Source organism: Sapajus apella, unplaced genomic scaffold (genome assembly GCF_009761245.1).
Source record: "Sapajus apella isolate SASKATOON/1434 unplaced genomic scaffold, GSC_monkey_1.0 scaffold57, whole genome shotgun sequence".
NCBI lineage: Eukaryota > Metazoa > Chordata > Mammalia > Primates > Cebidae > Sapajus > Sapajus apella.
Genome location: NW_022436997.1, coordinates 3785485 through 3806402, shown reverse-complemented (window position 1 = coordinate 3806402; position 20918 = coordinate 3785485). Strand labels below are relative to the sequence as shown.

Genomic DNA, 20918 nt, shown 5'->3' with positions numbered 1-20918 from the left:
TCAAACATTCCAGAGTCATGAATAAATATAATTCTTCGAGTTTAGTTTATAGGCCTTGATTTCCTTCAAGAGCTATACTGTAGCGCTTATTCCGCCTAGTAGTAATATCCTCCCTTCTCCAGGCGCCTTCAGTAACTATCCCTTCAGTGCTGCTCTGTAGGCCACGGCTCTGTGCTTCGCTTTCTAGAATAATTGGATACATTAATCTATGCAAATATATAATGATTCCTAATGGCTCTGGGCATTAACTCTCCCCTGAGCATTTACATTTTAACAGGAATTTTCTAGTGACACAAAGGAGTGACTCTATTAATGTACATTTTAGACACAAAACAGGTCATTTTAGTGTAATGCAAACACACCCTCTCTCTAAATTCCTAGCTTAAGAAGTGTTTTTTTTTCTACCAGAGATATTGAGAAATGTATGCTTAATGTGGTACATTTTTTCCATGCTGGTCTAACAGCCATTGAAGATGAGGCTATCTGCAAGATAGCCTGTCTATATTGTTGATATACTTTGCTGCTTATATGATGCCCGTGTTTTTTTCAAGCTGCCCAAATCATTCAGGAAGACTTAACTCTATATATGGCATTTTATTCTTTTTTTTGTAGAGCTCGTTGCAGCCCTTACCAATTGCTCAGAAAGAATATAAATCTTTCAGATGAAGGTATTATGCAGTTTTCATGGCTTTTAAGTGAAATTGAAAGTCTAAAACACTAAAAGAGGAAAAGCATTCTCAGTTGAGTCAATTACAAGAGGATGTATTCCTTGAAAATAGGATATGTAAGTATAGTTGGAAACCTATTGGTCTTGTGAATTTCTGGGCACCAGAGAACCAAATAAATGTATGTGCAAATGAGTTAATAAAGTAATAACTGATTCCTGGGTTGTTAAAGCTTTTTCTTTCCATAGGGAAAGCAACCCTAAGAAACAATTGGATAGGTCCTTAAGGGGTTTTATTGTAACTAAATTGTGTGTTGTATTTTTTTTTAATTTTTTTTTTTATTATACTTTAAGTCTGGGGTATATGTGCAGAACATGCAGGTTTGTTACGTAGGTATACACATGCCATGGTGGCTTGCTGCATCCATCCCCCCATCATCTACATTAGATATTTCTCCTAATGTTAGCCTTCCCCAATCCCCCCATGCTCTGGTATCCCTCCCCTAGTCCCGCTACCCCCCAAAGGCCCCAGTGTATGATGTTCCCTTCTCTGTATCCATGTGTTCTCATTGTTCAACACCCACTTAAGTGTGCTGTATTAATGTAATAATGTCAGGTCATTTTAATGCAGTGAGACCAAAAAAAAAAAAAAAAGAAAAATTGGACTCTAGACAAAGAGATATGATCAGCTCTCAGAGATGATGAAATAAAACTAGGCAAAGAAACTCAACGAAAAGGAATTCTTGCATATTATTGTACACTTTTGACTCCTTTGCTTTGTACAATGTCTGAAACATAAATATTTGTTAATGAATTAATATTGAATAAAGAGGAAGGATTAGAAGAACAGAAGGAGTAAGAAGAGAAAAAAGAAAGAATGATTGGCATTAGCACAATGCTTTTAATTTTTCCTAAAAATTTTCTTTTACTAATCATTTTAGGTCAAGAAATAGCCATTAACAAACATAGAGAATTTTTATAAAAGACTGCTAGAATACCATGGTTCATTACTAGTTTGGTTGCTCACCAGGACTCTAAAGTTACTATAGCAATATCTAAAAATGATTAATGCTTTCTTACAAATGTATTTGCTTACTAATTTTTCATTTAAGGAATATTTTTTAGCATCTGCTATATGTTCAACATTCTGTTTAGGTCTGAGATACACTAGTAATAACAAACTGAGTTTTTTGTTTTTTTTTTTACCTTCATGACACTGATTAGACAGATAATTATCCAAATAATTAATTAATTTTATAGAGATAAGTGATATTAAAAGCATTCAAGATTCTGAAAGAATGCATAAAAAAGGCTTATTTTTGGGTAGCCAAAAGTGGTGCTCCTGTCGAAGCAATATTTAAATTTAAGTTTAACAGAAAACTATGAGTTAACAAAGCAAAGATGTAGGTAAAAAAGGGTAGAGCATTTGGGGTAAAATATGGGTGAAAATACCTTAAGAGAGAAAAGGGCTTGACTAGTTTGTGGATCTAAAATAAGGTGGATGTGGTCGATGCCCAAGAAGGAAGTGGCAAGTGTGGAAGCTGAAGACAGAAATAGCAGCAAGACCATGAGAGTCTTCACTTTGTGCTTAGAATTCTTTTATGCTAAATATAATACAACACTAGGGTCCATCAAACAGAGAATAAAGTAGTCCAATTTTATATTTTTAAAGATATGTTTTGGTTCTGTGTAGAAACCAATTTTAAATCGAGTCTAAACTGGAGATGGGTGTGGCTTAGAACAAGATGACCGAAAAGGTAATAGAGAAATGGGGACAGTTTTAAGACCTGTTATACAGGTAGACAAAACAGAATTTTGTGAGTGATTTAATGTAGAAGTTTAAATATGTATCATGAATTAGTCTTGATTTCTGGCATAAGATGCTGGTGGATGAGGTGCTTTACCATGAGAAAGAATCCTGGAAAAAGTAAACATCTACTACAGAAAATCAGCTATTAAAGTTGGGGCATGTTTAATTTTTCTGCCTTGGAACTATCAAAGGGAAAAGCGAAGCAGGCTGTCAGTAATATTCATCTTTCTCTCACAGAAGAGTATAAGGTTGTAGGTATCTAAACCCTTAGCTAGGCCTACAAGATCTTTAAAAATCTGGTGCCTGATAATGTATTGTATTTAGCTCTGTCTTGCCATTCTGCATATTATGCCACTTACTTCACCCTTGGGCTTCTGGTTTCCAAAATGCCCCAGCTCCGCCACTCATCGCGCTGTCTTGTCTCAGTGCCTGTCCTTTTTGCTTTAGCAATCCCTCCTCTTCACCAGCCTAATTCCTATGCATCTTTCAAAAATAAGTGCAGAGATTATCTGCTCTAAACTGTCAAACAAATTTATGACAAGCCATTTACTGTTTTGGACTGAGCTCCTGCACTGGGCCTAACAGATTCGACCAAAGTAAAATGAAGTTGCTCACGCTAGATGCCACAAAACCAAACTGAAAGTTTAAGCAAGCAAATAGACCCCCCAGCAGGCCAATATTTCCTGAAAGCAAGAGATTCCATTCTACCTGAGTCAGTGTAAAAAAGAAGCTGCCTCTGCTTTAACCCTTACGAAAACAGTAATGTGAAGTAACCTGATATTAACCAATCAGCTTTTCCTTTATATCCTTCTAAACTCATTGGTTGCTGATGTTGAAATTGTTGCCAGTAAATAAGGGCAACAATTACTCCTTGGAAAGAACACTGGTATCAAATAATATATCTAACTCTTGTCAGTGATAAAGGGATCTTACGTTTTCAGAATTAATGTATATTCGAAAGAAGAATAACTCTAAGCTGAATAAAAGGGATAAAATAAAATCATATATATTCCTCAGATATTTCTGAGTAAAGGCTATTCAGAAGCCTCAGTCAGTAGGATAACAAACAGATCTAGAGAAGGATAGAAAATAAATATTTTCTATCTCAATTGTAAAAAAAAATCCTTGATAGGTGTTATTATTTTCTAATTTCTATGATTTTCAAACTATACTAATATAAATTTCCTCTTGAGGGGTCATTAAGTCAGCCACACTGAGTTACAGTTATGTAGCAGAAGCAGGTGAAAGGTAAATTATTTGAGACTTTTACCTTCTGCAGGCAGGTTACCAATGGAAAATTGTTAACTAATATTTCCACTAGAAAAGCCAAGAAATGAAATGACGAGAAAATAGAATTGAAAGAAATAAAGTACTCTATGTTTCCATTTTCAAACTTCTTCCTCTAAAGCTGTTTTATTTATAGCCAGATAACGGTATGATTTTAGCTATCTGTTAGTACTGAATGTTCAGGTATCTTAATCTCAAGTGACAGATGTGCCTCATGGATAACTAAAGGAGACATCATCATATACTTCTCATTTCTTCCTTCTGAAGGAGTCATTTATTATTTATTCACATCTACTGCCCTATTGAAGCTGTTAGATGTGAGAGTCTGGTGAACAAGAGGCTGGTTTTTGAGACACCAATACATATAAAGCTTAAAGAATAACAGAAAATAATAAGCAACTGAGTGATTTTCTGACTTCATAAAGTATATATTATATTATTGAATTTTCCAACAAGATAAAAGATTTAGAGCTTTTTCCAAAGAGTTCCCCCCTTCTGTAACTTATAATGTGTGGTACAAAGCTATTGGCATTCCAGAATTAAGATATTTAGAAAATAGACTTAGAGAATTATCAAGCAACATTTGCAGCTAATCACTTTTAAAACTTCACGAAGTTGTTACTTTCTCTTTAGAAACAAACCTTAATTTATTGAGGAAGTCCTTTCTGGCTACCGTATACTAATTGCATGTACTTAAATCTAATTGATTTATTTCAACTGATGAGGTGGTCTTAATAAATTATCAGACATTAAAAAATAAGTATGTTTTATGTATGTCAGCAATAGTATGCAAACAAATATTCTGGGGGCTTTCGGGAAGGAATATAGGAATGTAATCTGCAGAATGACATTAATATATCAAGTAGGATCTTGAGTTAAAATTTTTTGATGAGCAGAATAGAAACTAGAGTATCTTACTCATGGGTGGGGTGAGAATAAGAGCTATTCAGGCTGAGGGAACAAATAGGGTAAGTAAGGGAGTGGTTAAAGGAGCTCACCATTCCAGGCAAGCAGTCATTCCTGAGGAATTTAACAGCTCTATGCTCCCCGCTCTGGGAAATAATGTTTGATGTGTTAATACCAGTGTGTTTCTAGACAAAGAGTACTATAGTGGACTCTGCTTGAAAATGTCCAGCCAATTTATTGAAGTAGTTTTTTGAATGAATAAAGCAATTTTAAAAACATCTTTTGGACTTTGAATGAGGGAGAAAACCTGTTCCCCAATGCAAAGCTTCTGTAGTATATTACGATAGAAAGCTGGATAGGAGAAATAAAACATGGCTGTTGTTTTGGCTCTAACATATTTTTACACCTTGAATGTCAGTTTCCTAACCATCAAGATGAGGATGATGGATAATATTATGTCAATATCTAACTTTCCAAATGTACTATTAACATGGTTAAATAACTCTGTGGTAGAAAATTCAGAGACTGACAGAAGTGAGCAAATAACCAAATACATGTATAATCACATCAATTTTATTATCCAGAGTACAATTTCATTATTCAGAGAAAGTTCTCAAATGCAGGTAGATATCCATTATTAGATACTGAAATCATTTAATAGATTCCAACCACCATTTACCGGAAAGAAATAAAATAGAATAGATAATACCAGAGTACCTGGCAAGAAGTAAGGACAAATATTGTCTCTTGAAGCTTCTGTTGTGGCAACTTACATAGTATAAATTTCTGTATATGTGTTCTGGGGCATAGAGTAAATTATGCTTATTTTCCATCAACATTGCTAATATTTTTAAGCCATTTAGTCACAGTGTCTTTGTTCAAGCTAAAGGAGAAAAGAGGCTTTTACTTACCGATAGTAGGGTCATGATAATCAGGGAACTGATGACTAATAAACTGCATTGTCATTGCTGAAAGAAAACAAATACATTTTGTTTAATAAAGACTCACCAATTCATCAATCAGTTATTTACCAGCATAGTTCACAAAGCTTTTAATAGGTTCTGGGGAAGAACTTATTGTGTGAGTGACCAATTTACTTTCACATGAAATGAAAACAATAAGACAAAGTTCTAGAAGGAAAAATCTGTTGAATAATGCCAGATACTTCTCTGAAATAAATATGTTTGAATTGTAAGTGTATTTCAATAAAAATTGTATTAGAGTACAAATAAGTGCTTGGCAAAATGAAAATGTAACCCAGCTGCAGAATCCCTCTTGACCTGCTCTGGTTAAATAGTTGGTAATGAAGGAAAAGTCCCTTTCACCAAAAATCTGTACATTCTCTGGGACTCTAAGTTTTTCATCTTAAGAGTAAATAGATACCCTCTGAAGTTCATAAGAGCTATAAATATATGTAGTTACATGATTTTTGTCTTTAATTAACTGTTCAAAATTAAGATTATTTCAGTTACTTTTATCTTGCCTAATTTATATTATTGACCACCTTTTTCATTACTTTTTTTCTGTAATCTTATGCTCTCCACATTATTTCCAAATCTATGATTTTGTAAAACATTTGCAATATTTCTATTGTAGAGGATTCCCTCATGTGAATTTCCATTATTAGGAAACAAAAGGAACTCTGAAGCAAAGCAACAAACTTAGATTAAAATGGTGTATAATAGCTCTTATCTTTCTTTTATCCTCACTTCTGCATGTGTGTTGGTTGTCAGGCTCTCTCCCCGAGCAAACTTTAGGTAAGATCCTAAACCTTCATTTCTCCTAAGCCTCAAACATGGATGCTGTTCTTGCATTTCTGGCTGGGCCTATATAGCCCGCTTGTAGTACAAATCCTGCTAAGTTAGTTTAGAGAGAATCCTCCCCGACTTGATATTTGGTCACTCTGTTCTACCTTTAACAAGAATCCTGCTAAATCAGTTTAGCAAGAATCTTCCTCACCTTGATTGTCTCCTCTTAGGACTTCTCCATTCACAGGTGTAACCCCTCCCCTCTCACCTTCCTCCTCCCCAGCCTATAAATCACCATGTGTTCTTTCTGTATTTGGAATTGAGCCCGGTTCGATACTAACGACTCTTTTCCCTACTGAGAAATGTAAAAAAATAGAAACTGACCCAGTGGAAGAGAATTTCTGCTTTATGCTTTAACGATGGTTTACCTCCTTTGTTTGCACTGACAAAAGAGATCTCTACATGAAAGTATTACTCAATTTGACAGCTTTGGGCAAATTTTTAAATGCAAATAAACATTCCTTACAGATAACCTGATGAGTTAGAATACTTAGGTAAACAAACTGAAATAAAATACATGTTTATTAAGCGGATATGAAGAAGCATTTCGAAAACGCTTTTCCTGAGCTTTAAAATGGCAGCTGCCTCCCTCTTTTAATCCCTGACTGGTTTATCATATCCTCCACACAAACATTATAAATTTTGAGTTTTCACTCCAACAAAGTTTTCAAAGGTCTTGATTCTCTCTGCTATTACTCTAGTTCAGAATCTTATATTTCTTTTGAAAATCTTTATTGAATTAGACCAAAAACTGTTTCCTCCATAAATATTTTATTTTCTTTATATTAGATCTTTCCTAAAGGTACCAACATCATCATTTAAAAAAATTATGACATTCACATGTCAGCTGCTATTGAAATAAAGAACATAATCTTCAACATGATATGTTAATATATGTGGTCTTTTGTAAACCACGTTCATCTTGCCTTTTAGTCTGAACTTATACCACTACCCAAATAGTTACTAATCTTATTCTCAGACTTACTGTGGTACTTTCCATCCATGAGAATGCCTGTATTCTATGACATAAAAATGACCTTTGCCTTCTTCATTTTGATATCATAACGATGAAGACTCGCGCCTTGCCCAGACTTCAGTCAGGCTCCTCTGAACCCTCTTCTCACCTACACCTACATTTTGTGCTTCCATGTTCATCTTTTCATAACCCAGGTTTAGCAAGACTACCACTAAATACATGTAGAGAGCATCCCCTACCATTGATATTTGATCATTCTCAGTACTTGATCAAATTCTTCATCCCCACCACTCCTCAAGAAATATCTGATTACCCTGCCTTCAAAAAGAATCTCATTAAATCTGTTTAACCAGAATCACACCTTCTGGATATTTCTTAATACCTTTCCATCCACTGACCCCAATCCTGCTTCTTGGCTATACATCCCCCTTAGCGCTTGCTATACTTGGAACTAAGACCAGTTCTATATGGAATCCTTTGTTATCCTTTGCCATAGTTCCTGAATAAAATTTGTTCTTACCAATTTAACTCCTCTCTGGCTCTGATTTTCTCTAACAATGCTAATTAAAATTGATATCTCTATTCAAATGTCACACCCTTCTATTCACATATTTAAACATTTCTCTACCAAGTATCAGAACTTGATAATCATGGAATCAACAAGCAATAGAAAGAACTGTGTATAATTATGTGCTAAGTTTAATTGCTATGCAATTGGGAAGGAATTGTGGAGGCTGAAGAAGTTTTGAACAAATTTAAGAAAAAAGATATGAAAGCATTTTAAGAAATAATAGAAATATTTGGATATTAGACTTGAGAATCATAGAACCAACAACAGAAATAAATGAATCAGTCAAGGACTTACCTGTTACAGTTATTTATAAGAACACCTAGGCCAGGCATGGTGGCTCACACCTGTAATCCTAGCACTTTGGGAGGCCGAAGCAGGCAGATGACCTGAGGTCAGGAGTTTGAGACCAGCCTGGCCAGCCAACATGGTGAAACACTGTCTCTACTAAAAATACAAAAATTAGCTGGGCATGGTGGCACATGCTTGTAATCCCAGCTACTCAGGAGGCTGAGGCAGGAGAATCACTTTACCCAGGAGGTGGAGGTTGAAGTGAGCCAAAACCACACCAGTGCACTTCAGCCTGGGTGACAGAGTGAGACTCCATTTCCACCCTCCCTCATCAAAACAAGCAAACAAAAACACCTGACATATATTTAGATGATGGCGTTTGTGCTTTAATGGAAACCTGCTGCTTGTTGTATAATTGAAAAAAGCCCTTCAATTGTTAAATCTTCTGACCCACCACTGAGACAGAACCAAAGTAAAATGATCCAGCTGAGCTTTGTTACAGAAATCAAATGATAATTTTAGAAAGATTGATTTGTAAAAGTTTCTTTTGTGTTTTACAAAGTGGCTCCCCTATGGGACATCTAAAAGGCATTTCCATTGGGGGTAGATAATTTGTAAAACAATTTTTGAAAAATCTCTCCCAAATACCTATCAAGCTCAACCTGTTATCCAACTGGAACAATCTGTTATCAGTCAGACTGGAGATTAAATTTTATTTCATTTTATGTTACACAGTTTTACATTCTCAAAAAATTGTCATTCTATTATTCCTTGCTAAAGTGCAACTTCATAAGAAACTCAAACATCATAATTCTATTCTTTTTTCAGATATTTTAATTATATTGACTTTATAATACATTGGTTCTAAATATCTAGTAACAATGGTTTATCTTTTACTCCCAAAACATTCATTTATGTACACACAAGAATACAATATTGAGATATGGGTAATGATCAGAAAGTCCCAAGTAATAACAGTGGCCCTAGAAAATACCAGCATAAGTCAGAAATCAATATTTTGATCAGAGTGTTAGGATATCCATGAACAATGCAATTGTGAATTGTGACTTCTACTATTAAAAACTTTCCCTTATCTCATTTAATTAATTTTTTTCTTTTTGGTCTGATCAAAATCATAGTTATAATCACTACATTAACTTTATTTCAATTTTAGGGGTTTATTCCTAATTTTTCTGCAAATTTACAATTTTAAATCACTGTGTTTCAGGGGGTTCTTGGTATACTGTAGAGTTGGATTTCTTTGTACCAATTTAAAACTTGTTTTATTTTAATAGACAAGACCATTCACATTCTTATGCTCATATTCTTGTTTTAGTCTAAGGTTTAAAATTAAGTGTAATAAATCTTCATCAAAGTTTTCCCAGTCTTCTTCTTCTGATTGAGTGGAGGAATATATATATTAATATAAACTTATAGACTTCATGGGCACAGTATTTCCAGTGTTCTTGCCCACTTAAAACGAATTTTCTATAGCCTTGTTACTGACAAGACAACTTGGCTGGATATAAAATACTTGTCCTGCTCTTTTCTAAACCACATTAACTGTTTGATCTGTTTTCCTGGAGATACTAAGGATTCCTTTTTCTTTATAGTCCACTAGTTTTTCTAAGTTACGTCTTAAAATTAATAGTTTCAGATTTTTTTTTCAGGTACAAGTGAATTTTTTCAATAAGTAAATACATGTTTTCTTTAATTTTAAAACTTTTTATTGAATTGTGTTTTTTTTTTGTTTGTTTTTTACATGTTGTTGTTTTTATTCTACAAGGATTTGACTTTTTATACTGTTGAATATTCTTTGCCTGGTTTCCATTTCTATCACATTTTTTCTGACTCTTTAGGTCTTGTAAAAATTATTAATCACATATTCATTCTCTTGGTTCTCTCCCTGCTTTCTTCAAATGGCTCAGTTTTCATTCCAAGCTATTCTCCCAACAGTATCTTGTGATTTGTCCTTTATTTCTGAAATGATTTTGTATTTTCCTACAATTTCTCTTTTGTCAGTATATTTCTTCTTTTTTAAGTTGTTTCTGTTTCTTGGTTTTTGAATTCCTGATTCTGTTTAAATTCATCTACATATGATTATTTAAGGATATTTAATTCAGTTAAGCTTCTTGTAGTACATGTCAATGCTTTGTTAAATTTTGTGGGAGAATATTTATTAGCTTAAAAGGGTTGATTCATTTTTTTTTTTCATTTTAAGGTGGTTTTGTATCATATTTGTTTTGCCTTTTTTCCCCTCTATTCCTAGGTATTACATATTTAGAGTTATTATATCAAGGTTGTTGTCTTCTGTCAGGTTAGTAAAGTGCTATTTTTGTGTTGTTGTTTTTTTATTCCAAATTCTATAATATTGGGAGATGGGGATAATAGGAGTAATTGTCATATTTTGTTTCTTTTTTTTTTCACCAGGATTTTTAGCTTTCTTCACTACCTTCCTATCTTTTCCTTCATTGCTGCATCCAGAAGGTGAATAACTCTTTTCTGTTTATCTCCATCTCCCTGGGAAGCAGACTGTCAGTTCTGGTTCTTATTGCTGTGAAACATAAAGTCCCAGACTAATGTTCAGTATTTTTGCGGTTAGTGTTGCATGGCTTTCTTTCGAAAGATGATTTTAAGTACCAATATTTCATTTAAGTACTTGACTTTCCTCTTCTCTTTTTCTCAGTCTTTTAAGTGTTCCCTCTCTTCATCCTCTACAACCACAGTCTTGTAATGGCAACAGAATTCCTGTTGACATTCTGTTTTATTTTTCTACTTAGAGGTAATTTGACATTCATGGTGTAGATCACATGTGGTTTAATTGTACTTCTTGTTGGTATTTTGGCTTTGAGAAAGGAGGTATGGAGAAATTCAGATTCAAGAGGCCAACTCTATCCTGCTACTAATTTCTCATTGACCAGTAAACTCTTATGTGTAAGATGGAGCCCAAAAATTCTCGAAGTTTAGATCGTTGAAACTTGATGCTTAAAATGAACAATTAAATTTTTCATGAAGTATTTAGGTCAACTATAACTTAAACACAACATATTTATTTTCTTATCTACACATCAAGTTACTTCAATTAAATGACTGGAAATTCATTTGTCTAAGAAGGCCGAGAGAGAAGTGTAAGAAAAACTGTTACTGTATCACAATTTGGTCAAGACCACTTAGAACAAGAAAAATTATGCTGTCCATTCCAAAAGATTTTAAAATTCACCCATAAAATATCGACTGAGCATCTACTGTGTGCCAGATACTGGCAATACCAAATTAATAGGTGGAATCCTTCAAATAGAGTGAATTCTAGATGTGTTTTAGATCTCCCAAATCAGAAAATTAAGGTGCCTGCATGTGAAAGTGTGGGTAGGGGAGAGACTCATGGAAATAGGTGCCCTGGCATAAGTATAATGTATAAGCAAGCTATTTCTCAGCTATCTCTTACAAAGAATTTATTAGTGCAAAAGACAAATGGCTGAACAAAGTTTTGGTGTTTTTTCTAGAATTATTTTTCAGTCCTGTCAAAATGTAACATAAGGGAGGCTGGAAGATGATCGTTCTATTCCATGGAGTCTTTCCCAGATCCTCCCATCAGGTGCCGCCCCTCAGAACTTCAAGGCCTCCATTGAGTTCTTATGACAAATTGGCCGAAGAGTGAAGTAAGAGCATTCACAGAGAATTGCATGACAGAATCTTAAGGAAAAATATGCCATAAGTATTGTTCAATACTGTATCCACAGTCTATTATCAAAAAAAAAAAAATATGCAATTACTTGGCTCCTCCTAGCTGCTATGAGGCTGGGATGTATGTTAGGAAGAAAACAAAATAGGTTTGTTGAACACATAACAGGCTTCAGCATAAGAGGGGAAAGGATATTTAAAGGATGGGTGGAAATGTGAAATGAAGGAAAATGAAATGTTATATTTTCCCTCCAGAAAGAAAAATCCTTGTCTGAAAAAACTAACTTTGGTCTTAATGTTACTCTGTATCTTACTAGCCTCTATAAGGAATCCTTCTAAATTATCTGAATAAAGCATCTTTTAATTTTTTATTAATATCAGAAATTATTATAAAAACATACTTTTAAAAAGTGTTGTAGGGTATAATAATCTATATGCTAGGAATATATACATAATTGTATTTATTGCTTTTAAAAATTAATTCTTTAGATAGGATTATATCTGAAATAACATGTGAAGAGGTTTTTTCATGTTAACTATGTGGTCATCATAAAAAATCTGGGAAAAGGAATAACAATAGGAGGTTTGTTCTACTGCATGCACATAAATTATTCTTTGAAAGCTGGTTCGTGGTTTTATGGATACAAAGAAAGTGTGGAGTGTGTATGAGTAGAGAAGACATTAGGGCAGAAAATTTGAGTCACCTATTGCAATCTTAATAAAAGTAATTAGGGATGAAAATAAAGAATGTTTAGTAGATTCGATAGCCCTTTGCTTTGACTTCTAAAATTATTACAGTAATGCATTACTTTTGTATAACAGGTAAGAATATCTCCCTGCTGTAGAAATGGACATTACTTAATGGTAACCTCTGGATACCATTAGGAAGTACCTGATGGATTTCATATCAAACACACTTTTTCTTTATTAGTGGCCATATCATTAACATATGTTATGTAAATGTAGTGTTTTCAAGGACTTTATAAAATATTCATTAAGTACATATAATAAAAAATGGCCAAATGCATCTTAAATGTTCATAGAATAGTAGTGGTGAGAGATTAAAAACAATCATTTTTTAAAGCAAACACATTTTGTGTGGACTTCTTTTTTCATGCACATATTTTATTTAAATTTTCATTTTATTATTCAGATATTCCCATAATTTACTATTTCATTTTAAAGTTAAATATAAGTCAACTGCTTCTTGCTTTGCATAATTCAGTATTAAATCATCAAATTTACTTCTCTGAATATCTGACAATATTATATATCACCCTCCTTGGAATGTCAGTGGTATTTGGCCAGAGGCAGAGACTGTCAGTTATGAAAGAGGAAAATTATAGAAAGGGGTTATTTTGTACAAAATAAAAAAATATATATATTAAAATTTTGCACAAGATCATACCACTCATTACTACTCCTCCAACCCACACTCATTCCTCCAAAATGCTTTTTTATATTTATGCAAAGTACTAAATTAAAGCAATTTAGAGAGTAATATAACCTAAAAACTCAAAGACAGAGTTGGCAAATCACTGCTTTTCCTTTGAGAATTGATGACCTGTCAGTGCAATGGGAAAAATGAGATTGGGAGACAGGTCACTAAGATTTAGTCCAATTTTTCTTGGTTTTTGGGACCTTGAAAACATTACTCAAATTTTCTGACTTCATTTTCTTGTGTGAAAAATGAGAGGAGAGAAGAGAGATAACTTAAAACCACATCCGATTAAGCATTCTGCAATGCCGCTTTCTTCATTTAACTGTTACCATCATTGTCATTCCTTCTTCATCTATTTAGGATCTGGTTATCTTATTTTCTTGTACTTCAATTCTCTATTTTAGTCATTCCGTTTCAGTCACATTGGCCTTCAGAATTTGTCATACCTTCCAATAACCCCCCCCCCTTTCCCAAGGAGAGTCTTTGTTGGTGCTTCTACCTCTACCTGGAGAACTCTCCCACAGATGCCTGCACGGCTTGCTCTAGGCTTCTTTCAGATTATTACTCACATGGGCCTTCTCTGGAAGGTGTTCTCTCTTACTGAACTTAAACCAAAACCCATTCCTTCTCCTTGGAACTCCCTATATTCCCTTGCTGGCCTTCATTCATTCAAATATGTATCAGACACTGTTTAAATAGTTGGGATATGTCTGTGCACCAAACAGATAAAGACCCTTGCCTTCTAAGGGTTTACATTTGAAAAGGAAACAGGGAGCTGTGGAGGAAGACAACCAGTAAAAATAAACACACATTTGCTTACATAGTAATAGTCTTTAATGGTGACAACAGCAACAAAAAATAAAATTATTATAGCATTATTATTAAAATAAACATTTATTATGGTAGATAGGGTAAAATTCAATGGCAAAATTAAATAGATATATCATTTTCAACAAGAATAGGAACCATGTACCATTTTCCACTAAGATAACAATGAGTATTAAATTGTTACGTCTTTTATATCCCAATGGATGTATTTACAAGAAATTATAGCATTTTTATTTAAGACATCATTATTTAAAATAAGTCAGAAATTATGTCCTTTAAATTTAGGATAACGTTTTTAGATATCAACTTAAAAGTATTTAAGTTTGATTTCTAATCTGCAAAATTCCTTGAAGAAACAATTTAACAAAATTGTTTTGAGATCCATATAGTAACTTGGTCAGGTTACAGAGCTATATCAAGGAATCAAATTTAATTGGCCCTAGGACCCCAAGGCCAGACTCTTTCCATTGTGCTAATTGATTTTCATTAATTCCTTCCTCTTATCTGAAAATTTATGCTCTATCATAAGTGGGCCATTGATATTTGCTAAGTAATATTATATATGTACACTAAATGTTTACTTTTGAATGAATAAATAAAAGAATGCCTCTAAAATTACCTCTTGACTCAAAGTCAAACTAAGGCAAAAACAGAGACAGTGATCTTTTATTTTTCCCTCAGGACACATATTTACAAATATTTTCTAAAATGCATTGAGTTGAAAGTCAGAAATAGCACTGTAAGAATTCATAGCCTAGGATGTTTCCCAAAAAGGACATGCCCAGAGGAAACATGGCAGCAAAGCACCCGGGCAGCCAAGCTGCTGATCACAGAGAGTAAGACTGAGATACCAACCAACCCGGAATGGCCCCAAATAGGAGTGATAGGATCTTTTTAAAGTCAAGGTAAAAGGAAGGTACTGAGAATACTGGTAAAACAGAGGTCATTATGGAGTTTGGCAAAGATCTCCTAATTTTCTTTACAACTTTTGATACTGGCAATATTGAATTTCTTTACTAAAAGAATGTTGAATCAGAAATTGGGTAAGAAGTATCCCAATCCCACTCTAATGACACCTTTCATTTTTTTCTAATTAATGCAGTTCTAAGTTGAAAGAGGTTCTCCTCTGTTTTCTCTAGGGGTACGGCAGGTTGTAAATTTCTATAAAAGCAACATCTAAAAAGGGGTATTCAGCACTGGTGATTTTGTGCTTTCCAAATCAAAAGCATAACTCAGCAGATTTATATGAGGGTAATGAAGCTCAACAATCCAGGCCAATCCCAAACCTCTACTTCCCAAAGTTAGATTTTCTGAACCAATTATTTTCTTAGAACAAAATCATTAGAGTTCAAAGTTGGGAAGGGAATCTGAGAAAGTGATTTAATTTGTTTATTTAATTATAAAACACTGAAAACCTGGTATGTCTATGTTTCTATATGTATGTGGTTATAGGATATGGATGGTTGAGAAGAAAAGGAATGAGATTTGGGGGTTGAGGGACAGATGAGAAAACAGCACCATTTGGTTGGGGGAATGGTGTTCAATTGAGCAGTTGGATGGGAGCAGCGCCTTTTGAAATTCTTTATTTCCCTGAGTGTTTTTCCTTCTGTGAAATGTTACCCTTTACTTTCTTGACATTTCTCCACAAACTCACTGCTAATGCAAAGAAACTGTGCTTTCCAGGACTTTAAAAACTCTATTCATCTTCACTGACTGATTTGCAAGGATGATTGATGAGACATAAAAAAAGCAAAGAATATTAAAACTAAATATTACCAGTCATCATTTATTTGCTATATGCTGACAGTTTATTTTATACTTAAACAAAGAAGAAAAATAGACATTTTCACTAATATTTTCTCAAGTATTTTATCATTTAGGATAAACCTCATCTCCTTAGATAAATGAAATACTGTTAGTGCCCTGCATACCTGTGCCAACATACGTAAATATAACTCTTTCTGTAGCGCTATTCTTACAGCATAATAATTAATGGAGACAATTATTGGAGTCTCATCTACATGAACGGGTGGTAGTAACTACAGACAATTCCAAAGTATTCAGAGTTTAGAATGTGTATAATTTGTCATAGGAGTTATCGCAGACATTAATATCTAATCCACTGAGAATTCTTATTGTTATCATTTGCCACAATAAGAATTTACTGTCTTAACATCCTGATCCTGCAGTGAAAACATTTTCTGACATTTTAGATATTCATGTTGGTAACTAATAGACACCCATGTATACCTGGGGCTGAAGGTTTTTCTTTCATTGGTTTAGAAGATTCTCAAAGCATTAAGGCATCTGTGATTTAAGTATTGCTATAATATTTGCATACATACTAAGCATTTTCTTTTGTTTGATGAATCTCTATCCTAACTTGGAACAATTTTGTAAAAACTCTTTGAGAATAAATCATAGGTTAGTCAGCTGCCTCCCTTGGGCATTGGAGGGCACAAATAATATTTGCCTCAACCCTAGTATCTTTCTACCTTCTGCCTGAAACTTTCCATTTTGTGCCTTGTACTTTGAATGTGTTTGGCTTCCTAGACTCTTTTCTTAAGATGTCATTAGCTTCCATCAGTTTCCACAGTCTTTCATGAGAAAAACTCCGAAAATGAAGGATAGACCATATCCTGAATAAAAGTCATACTCTTCTCATGGCCTTACCTAGGTCATAGCCATTTATATTAATCAGGCTAATAATGGTGAGAATCTTTATAATATTATAGCTTCATAAGGTTCTTTTGGCTTATACATTATTTTAACTGTATTTTTCTTTTCACAACATATGTGAAATGATATCAATCTAAAGGCAATGGCTAATAGGCTGGGTGTCAGATGCAGCAAGATAGGCAGTCCGGATGGGCTGGAATGATGGAACAAATCCAGAAAGATAAAACATAACAGAATCATGCAAAATCTTGTGTTTTAGTCCAGATAATCAGTGTGACAATTACAAAACTACGAGAACGAGTCAGTGCTGGCACGACGTCTGTTCAAATGAAAAAGATGTGGAGGTTAGGATCAGATCTACATAATTGTCTAACACAACATAAAATTTTAAGGATTTGCACAGTTTTAGAGCAGATTGTGACCACATTATTAATTTTCATCATATCACTTGTTGGTCCACTAGACTAGATTTGTTATGGTAACACAACCACATCGACTAACTAGATCAGTCGCTGGACTGGATTTCATCTTGCTTCCATAGTAAACATGCTTTGGCTCCACACAGTGCCCTGAGATGAGCTCTGCCTACAGCTGTGCGGCTTCTCCTGCCTTCTAATCGCCTGACAGCTCTCTAGAGATTGGCAACATGGTGTCTGGCAGACAACACAGGGTTTTCTGCAGTCAACATTCACAGAATTGAATCATGCCTATTATGTCTAGGGCAGTGATTCTTATAATATGGTCAAATAACCCTTAGGGTCTGAGAGGCCCTTTCATAGGGTAAGTGAGGTTCTCTTTTTTCCCACTTGTGTGTTTGAAACCAGCTTTTTAAAATATACTCAACCAAAACAACATACTTTAGCATATTGAACACAGTAACAGATAGACAAATGCAACTGCCTTTTGAGATAGACATCCTTGGAGATTTTAAAACAAAACTTCAGTTTTACTGTATAGTGTGGTAGATATCAATAAAAATAATTCACATAAACAAAGCTCTTCAGAGTGCTCAGTAATTTTTGAGTGTTTAGTGTGATCCTGAGAACAAAAAGTTTGAGTGCCACTGATCTAACACAAAACTTAATCCTTCTAAATTAAAAAAAAAAAAAAAAAAAAACTATTCATTTATCAATTAGTAAATATTTCAAAAGCCTATTTCAAAAGATGACATAATTTGAAAACATATTTGGACAAGTTGTCTGTATGACTCCAGGTCATTTCTTTGTTCTCATTTCATTTTATTTTTCTACCGCTTTTCCTTTCTCAATGTCATATATTCATGGCTATTGTGCTTTTACGTCTCCCTTTTTTCTTTTAATCTTTCCCTTTTTCACTTATTTTATCTCTCTTGCCATTTCCAACTATTTCTCCCATCACCCTTTCTCCCTTTCTAGAACTTGCTGTCACTTTTTGTCTTTCCACTTCACCACTATCTTTCCTGTGCATAATATCAAATTATAGAATTAAAATTAATGCTTTGCCTAGTCAATAAAGTTGTAGTAAATTTCTGGCAAATCATTCCCTCTTCTCTGATCCCAGGACAGCTAATATTAAAATTTTGGTGACTAAAAACCAAAACAACACCAAAAATACAGTTATAAGTTATACTTAAATGTAAATGCTTGCATTTTTCTCTAGAAATGCTTTTCAATATTCTTAGGAAATATAAAGAGTAAATAACATTAAAATAAAATTATTTTATGATCTGATATGTAAAGAGTCTACAAATGAGAAGAGTAAGCATAATATGAAGAAAAAGGAAGAAGTTGCTGTGGAAAGGTCTGAAGCCAGGGGCTGAGAGAGATGGAACATGCCAGGGAGCCACGCAATGGAGCATGGTTAGAAAATTCGGGACAATTTAATGATAGATGTCAAATTTAAAGTATGTGATTTGTTTGTGTTGAAATTATACTCCTTTGTTGCTCCTCTTTAATAAATTGGATAACACAAAAATATAAGGGGAGTTCTGTGTAAACCCATCAGAAAGTAGAGGCTGGCTGGTCAAAGAGGATGGCAGCCTTGGACGCTGAGAGTAGAAGTTGAAGCACGTGAGATCAGTGAAATGGCTGCAGGTGTGGATTAACTCTGAGATAACCCATAGGGATCTGTGATCTCTCAGATTTGGAATCACTAAAGGTACAAATAAGGAATACTGACCTTCACAATGTGTGTTATGCTGGGACTTGAACCATTCCATTTTCTGACCTTTAATCCAGTTCCTTTAACAATCATTTTATTATATGGTTGCATTATATGGGTTCATTAAATTCAAAGCTAATTGAGGTCAGGCTCCTGTTTCTTTTGTATATTTATATCAACAATATTAGTGTTAAACATGACATTAAGTATACATATATTCATTAAAAATTGGTGACCAACTCACTGCTGATATAAATAAATGCATCAAATATTTTGAAACCAGTAATTCAAAGAATTAGATATTTAGGTTGTGAGATTACATGAAACTGACAGTCTGGGAAAATAGCTAAGGAAACAAGTGCTAGAAGCTTAAGACATTTCCTGGATACTTACACATGACATGGTTTTAGGAGAGTTATTAAGTAATTTTTCTATCTCTTAGTAGCCTCATCTGTAATGTAGCACTAATAATAATACCCACTATTGGGCTGTTAGGAAAGGTAAGTGAAACAATGTATGTACAGAACTTAAACTAGTGACTAATCGTAAACTCTTGATAAAGGCTTACTGAGATTTACTTTCAAACCATTTTATTCGAAATGATTCAAATGATTTGTCTTTTTCAATGTTTCATCATGGTCTCAGGGTCTATCTAGCTAAAATATGATGTTTTTTTAAAAAAAACACAGCTAGATATACAATCATGTCATCTGCAAATAGAGACGATTTGACATCCTCCTTTCCTATTTGAATGCCCTTTATTTCTTTTTCTTGACTGATTGCTCTGGCTAGAACTTCTAAAACTATATTGAATAGCAGTGGTGAGAGAGGGCATCCTTGTCTAGTGCCACATTTCAAGGGGAATGCTTCCAGTTTTTGCCCATTCAGTATGATATTGGCTGTTGGTTCCCCAACTCTCCTGAAACTGATAAGCAAGTTCAGCAAAGTCTCAAGATACAAAATCAATGTGCAAAAATCACATGCATTCCTATACACCAATAACAGACTTAAAGAAAGCCAAATCAAGAACAAACTTCCGTTCACAATTGCCACAAAGAGAATAAAATACCTAGGAATACAACTAACAAGGAACGTAAAGGACCTCTTCAAGGAGAACTACAAGCCACTGCTTAACGAAATAAGAGAGGACACAAACAGATGGAGAAACATTCCATGTTCATGGTTAGGAAGAATCAATATCATGAAAATGACCATACGGCCCAAAGTAATTTACAGATTCAATGCTATCCCCATCAAGCTACCAATGACCTTCTTCACAGAACTGGAAAAAACCACCTTAAACTTCATATGGAACCAAAAGAGAGCCCGCATAGCCAAGTCAATTCTAAGGAAAAAGGACAAAGCAGGAGGCATCACACTACCAGACTTCAAACTATACTACAAGGCTACAGTAATCAAAACAGCATGGTACTGGTACCAAAACAGAGATATAGACCAATGGAACAGAACAGAGGTCTCGGAGGCAACACAACATGTCGACAACCATCTGATCTTTGACAAACCAGACAAAAACAAGCAATGGGGAAAGGATTCCCTGTTCAATAAATGGTGTTGGGAAAGCTGGCTAGCCATGTGCAGAAAGCAGAAACTGGACCCCTTCCTGACACCTTACACTAAAATTAACTCCAGATGGATTAAAGACTTAAACATAAGACCTAACACCATAAAAACCCTAGAAGAAAATCTAGGCAAAACCATTCAAGACATAGGTGTAGGCAAGGACTTCATGACCAAAACACCAAAAGCATTGACAACAAAAGCCAAAATAGACAAATGGGACCTAATCAAACTCCACAGCTTCTGCACAGCAAAAGAATTA

The 20918-nt window shown here is 34.2% G+C and overlaps 1 protein-coding gene across 2 annotated transcripts in view; it reads right to left on the bottom strand.

Moving 5' to 3' along the window:
• RIT2 (Ras like without CAAX 2) overlaps positions 1-20918 on the bottom strand; it is a 373167-nt gene that overhangs the window by 290047 nt on the left and 62202 nt on the right. For both annotated transcript variants that reach the window (XM_032245261.1, XM_032245262.1), the window contains exon 2: positions 5579-5635. In XM_032245261.1, the coding sequence (XP_032101152.1) occupies positions 5579-5635 (57 nt within the window). The remainder of the gene's footprint in view (positions 1-5578; positions 5636-20918) is intronic.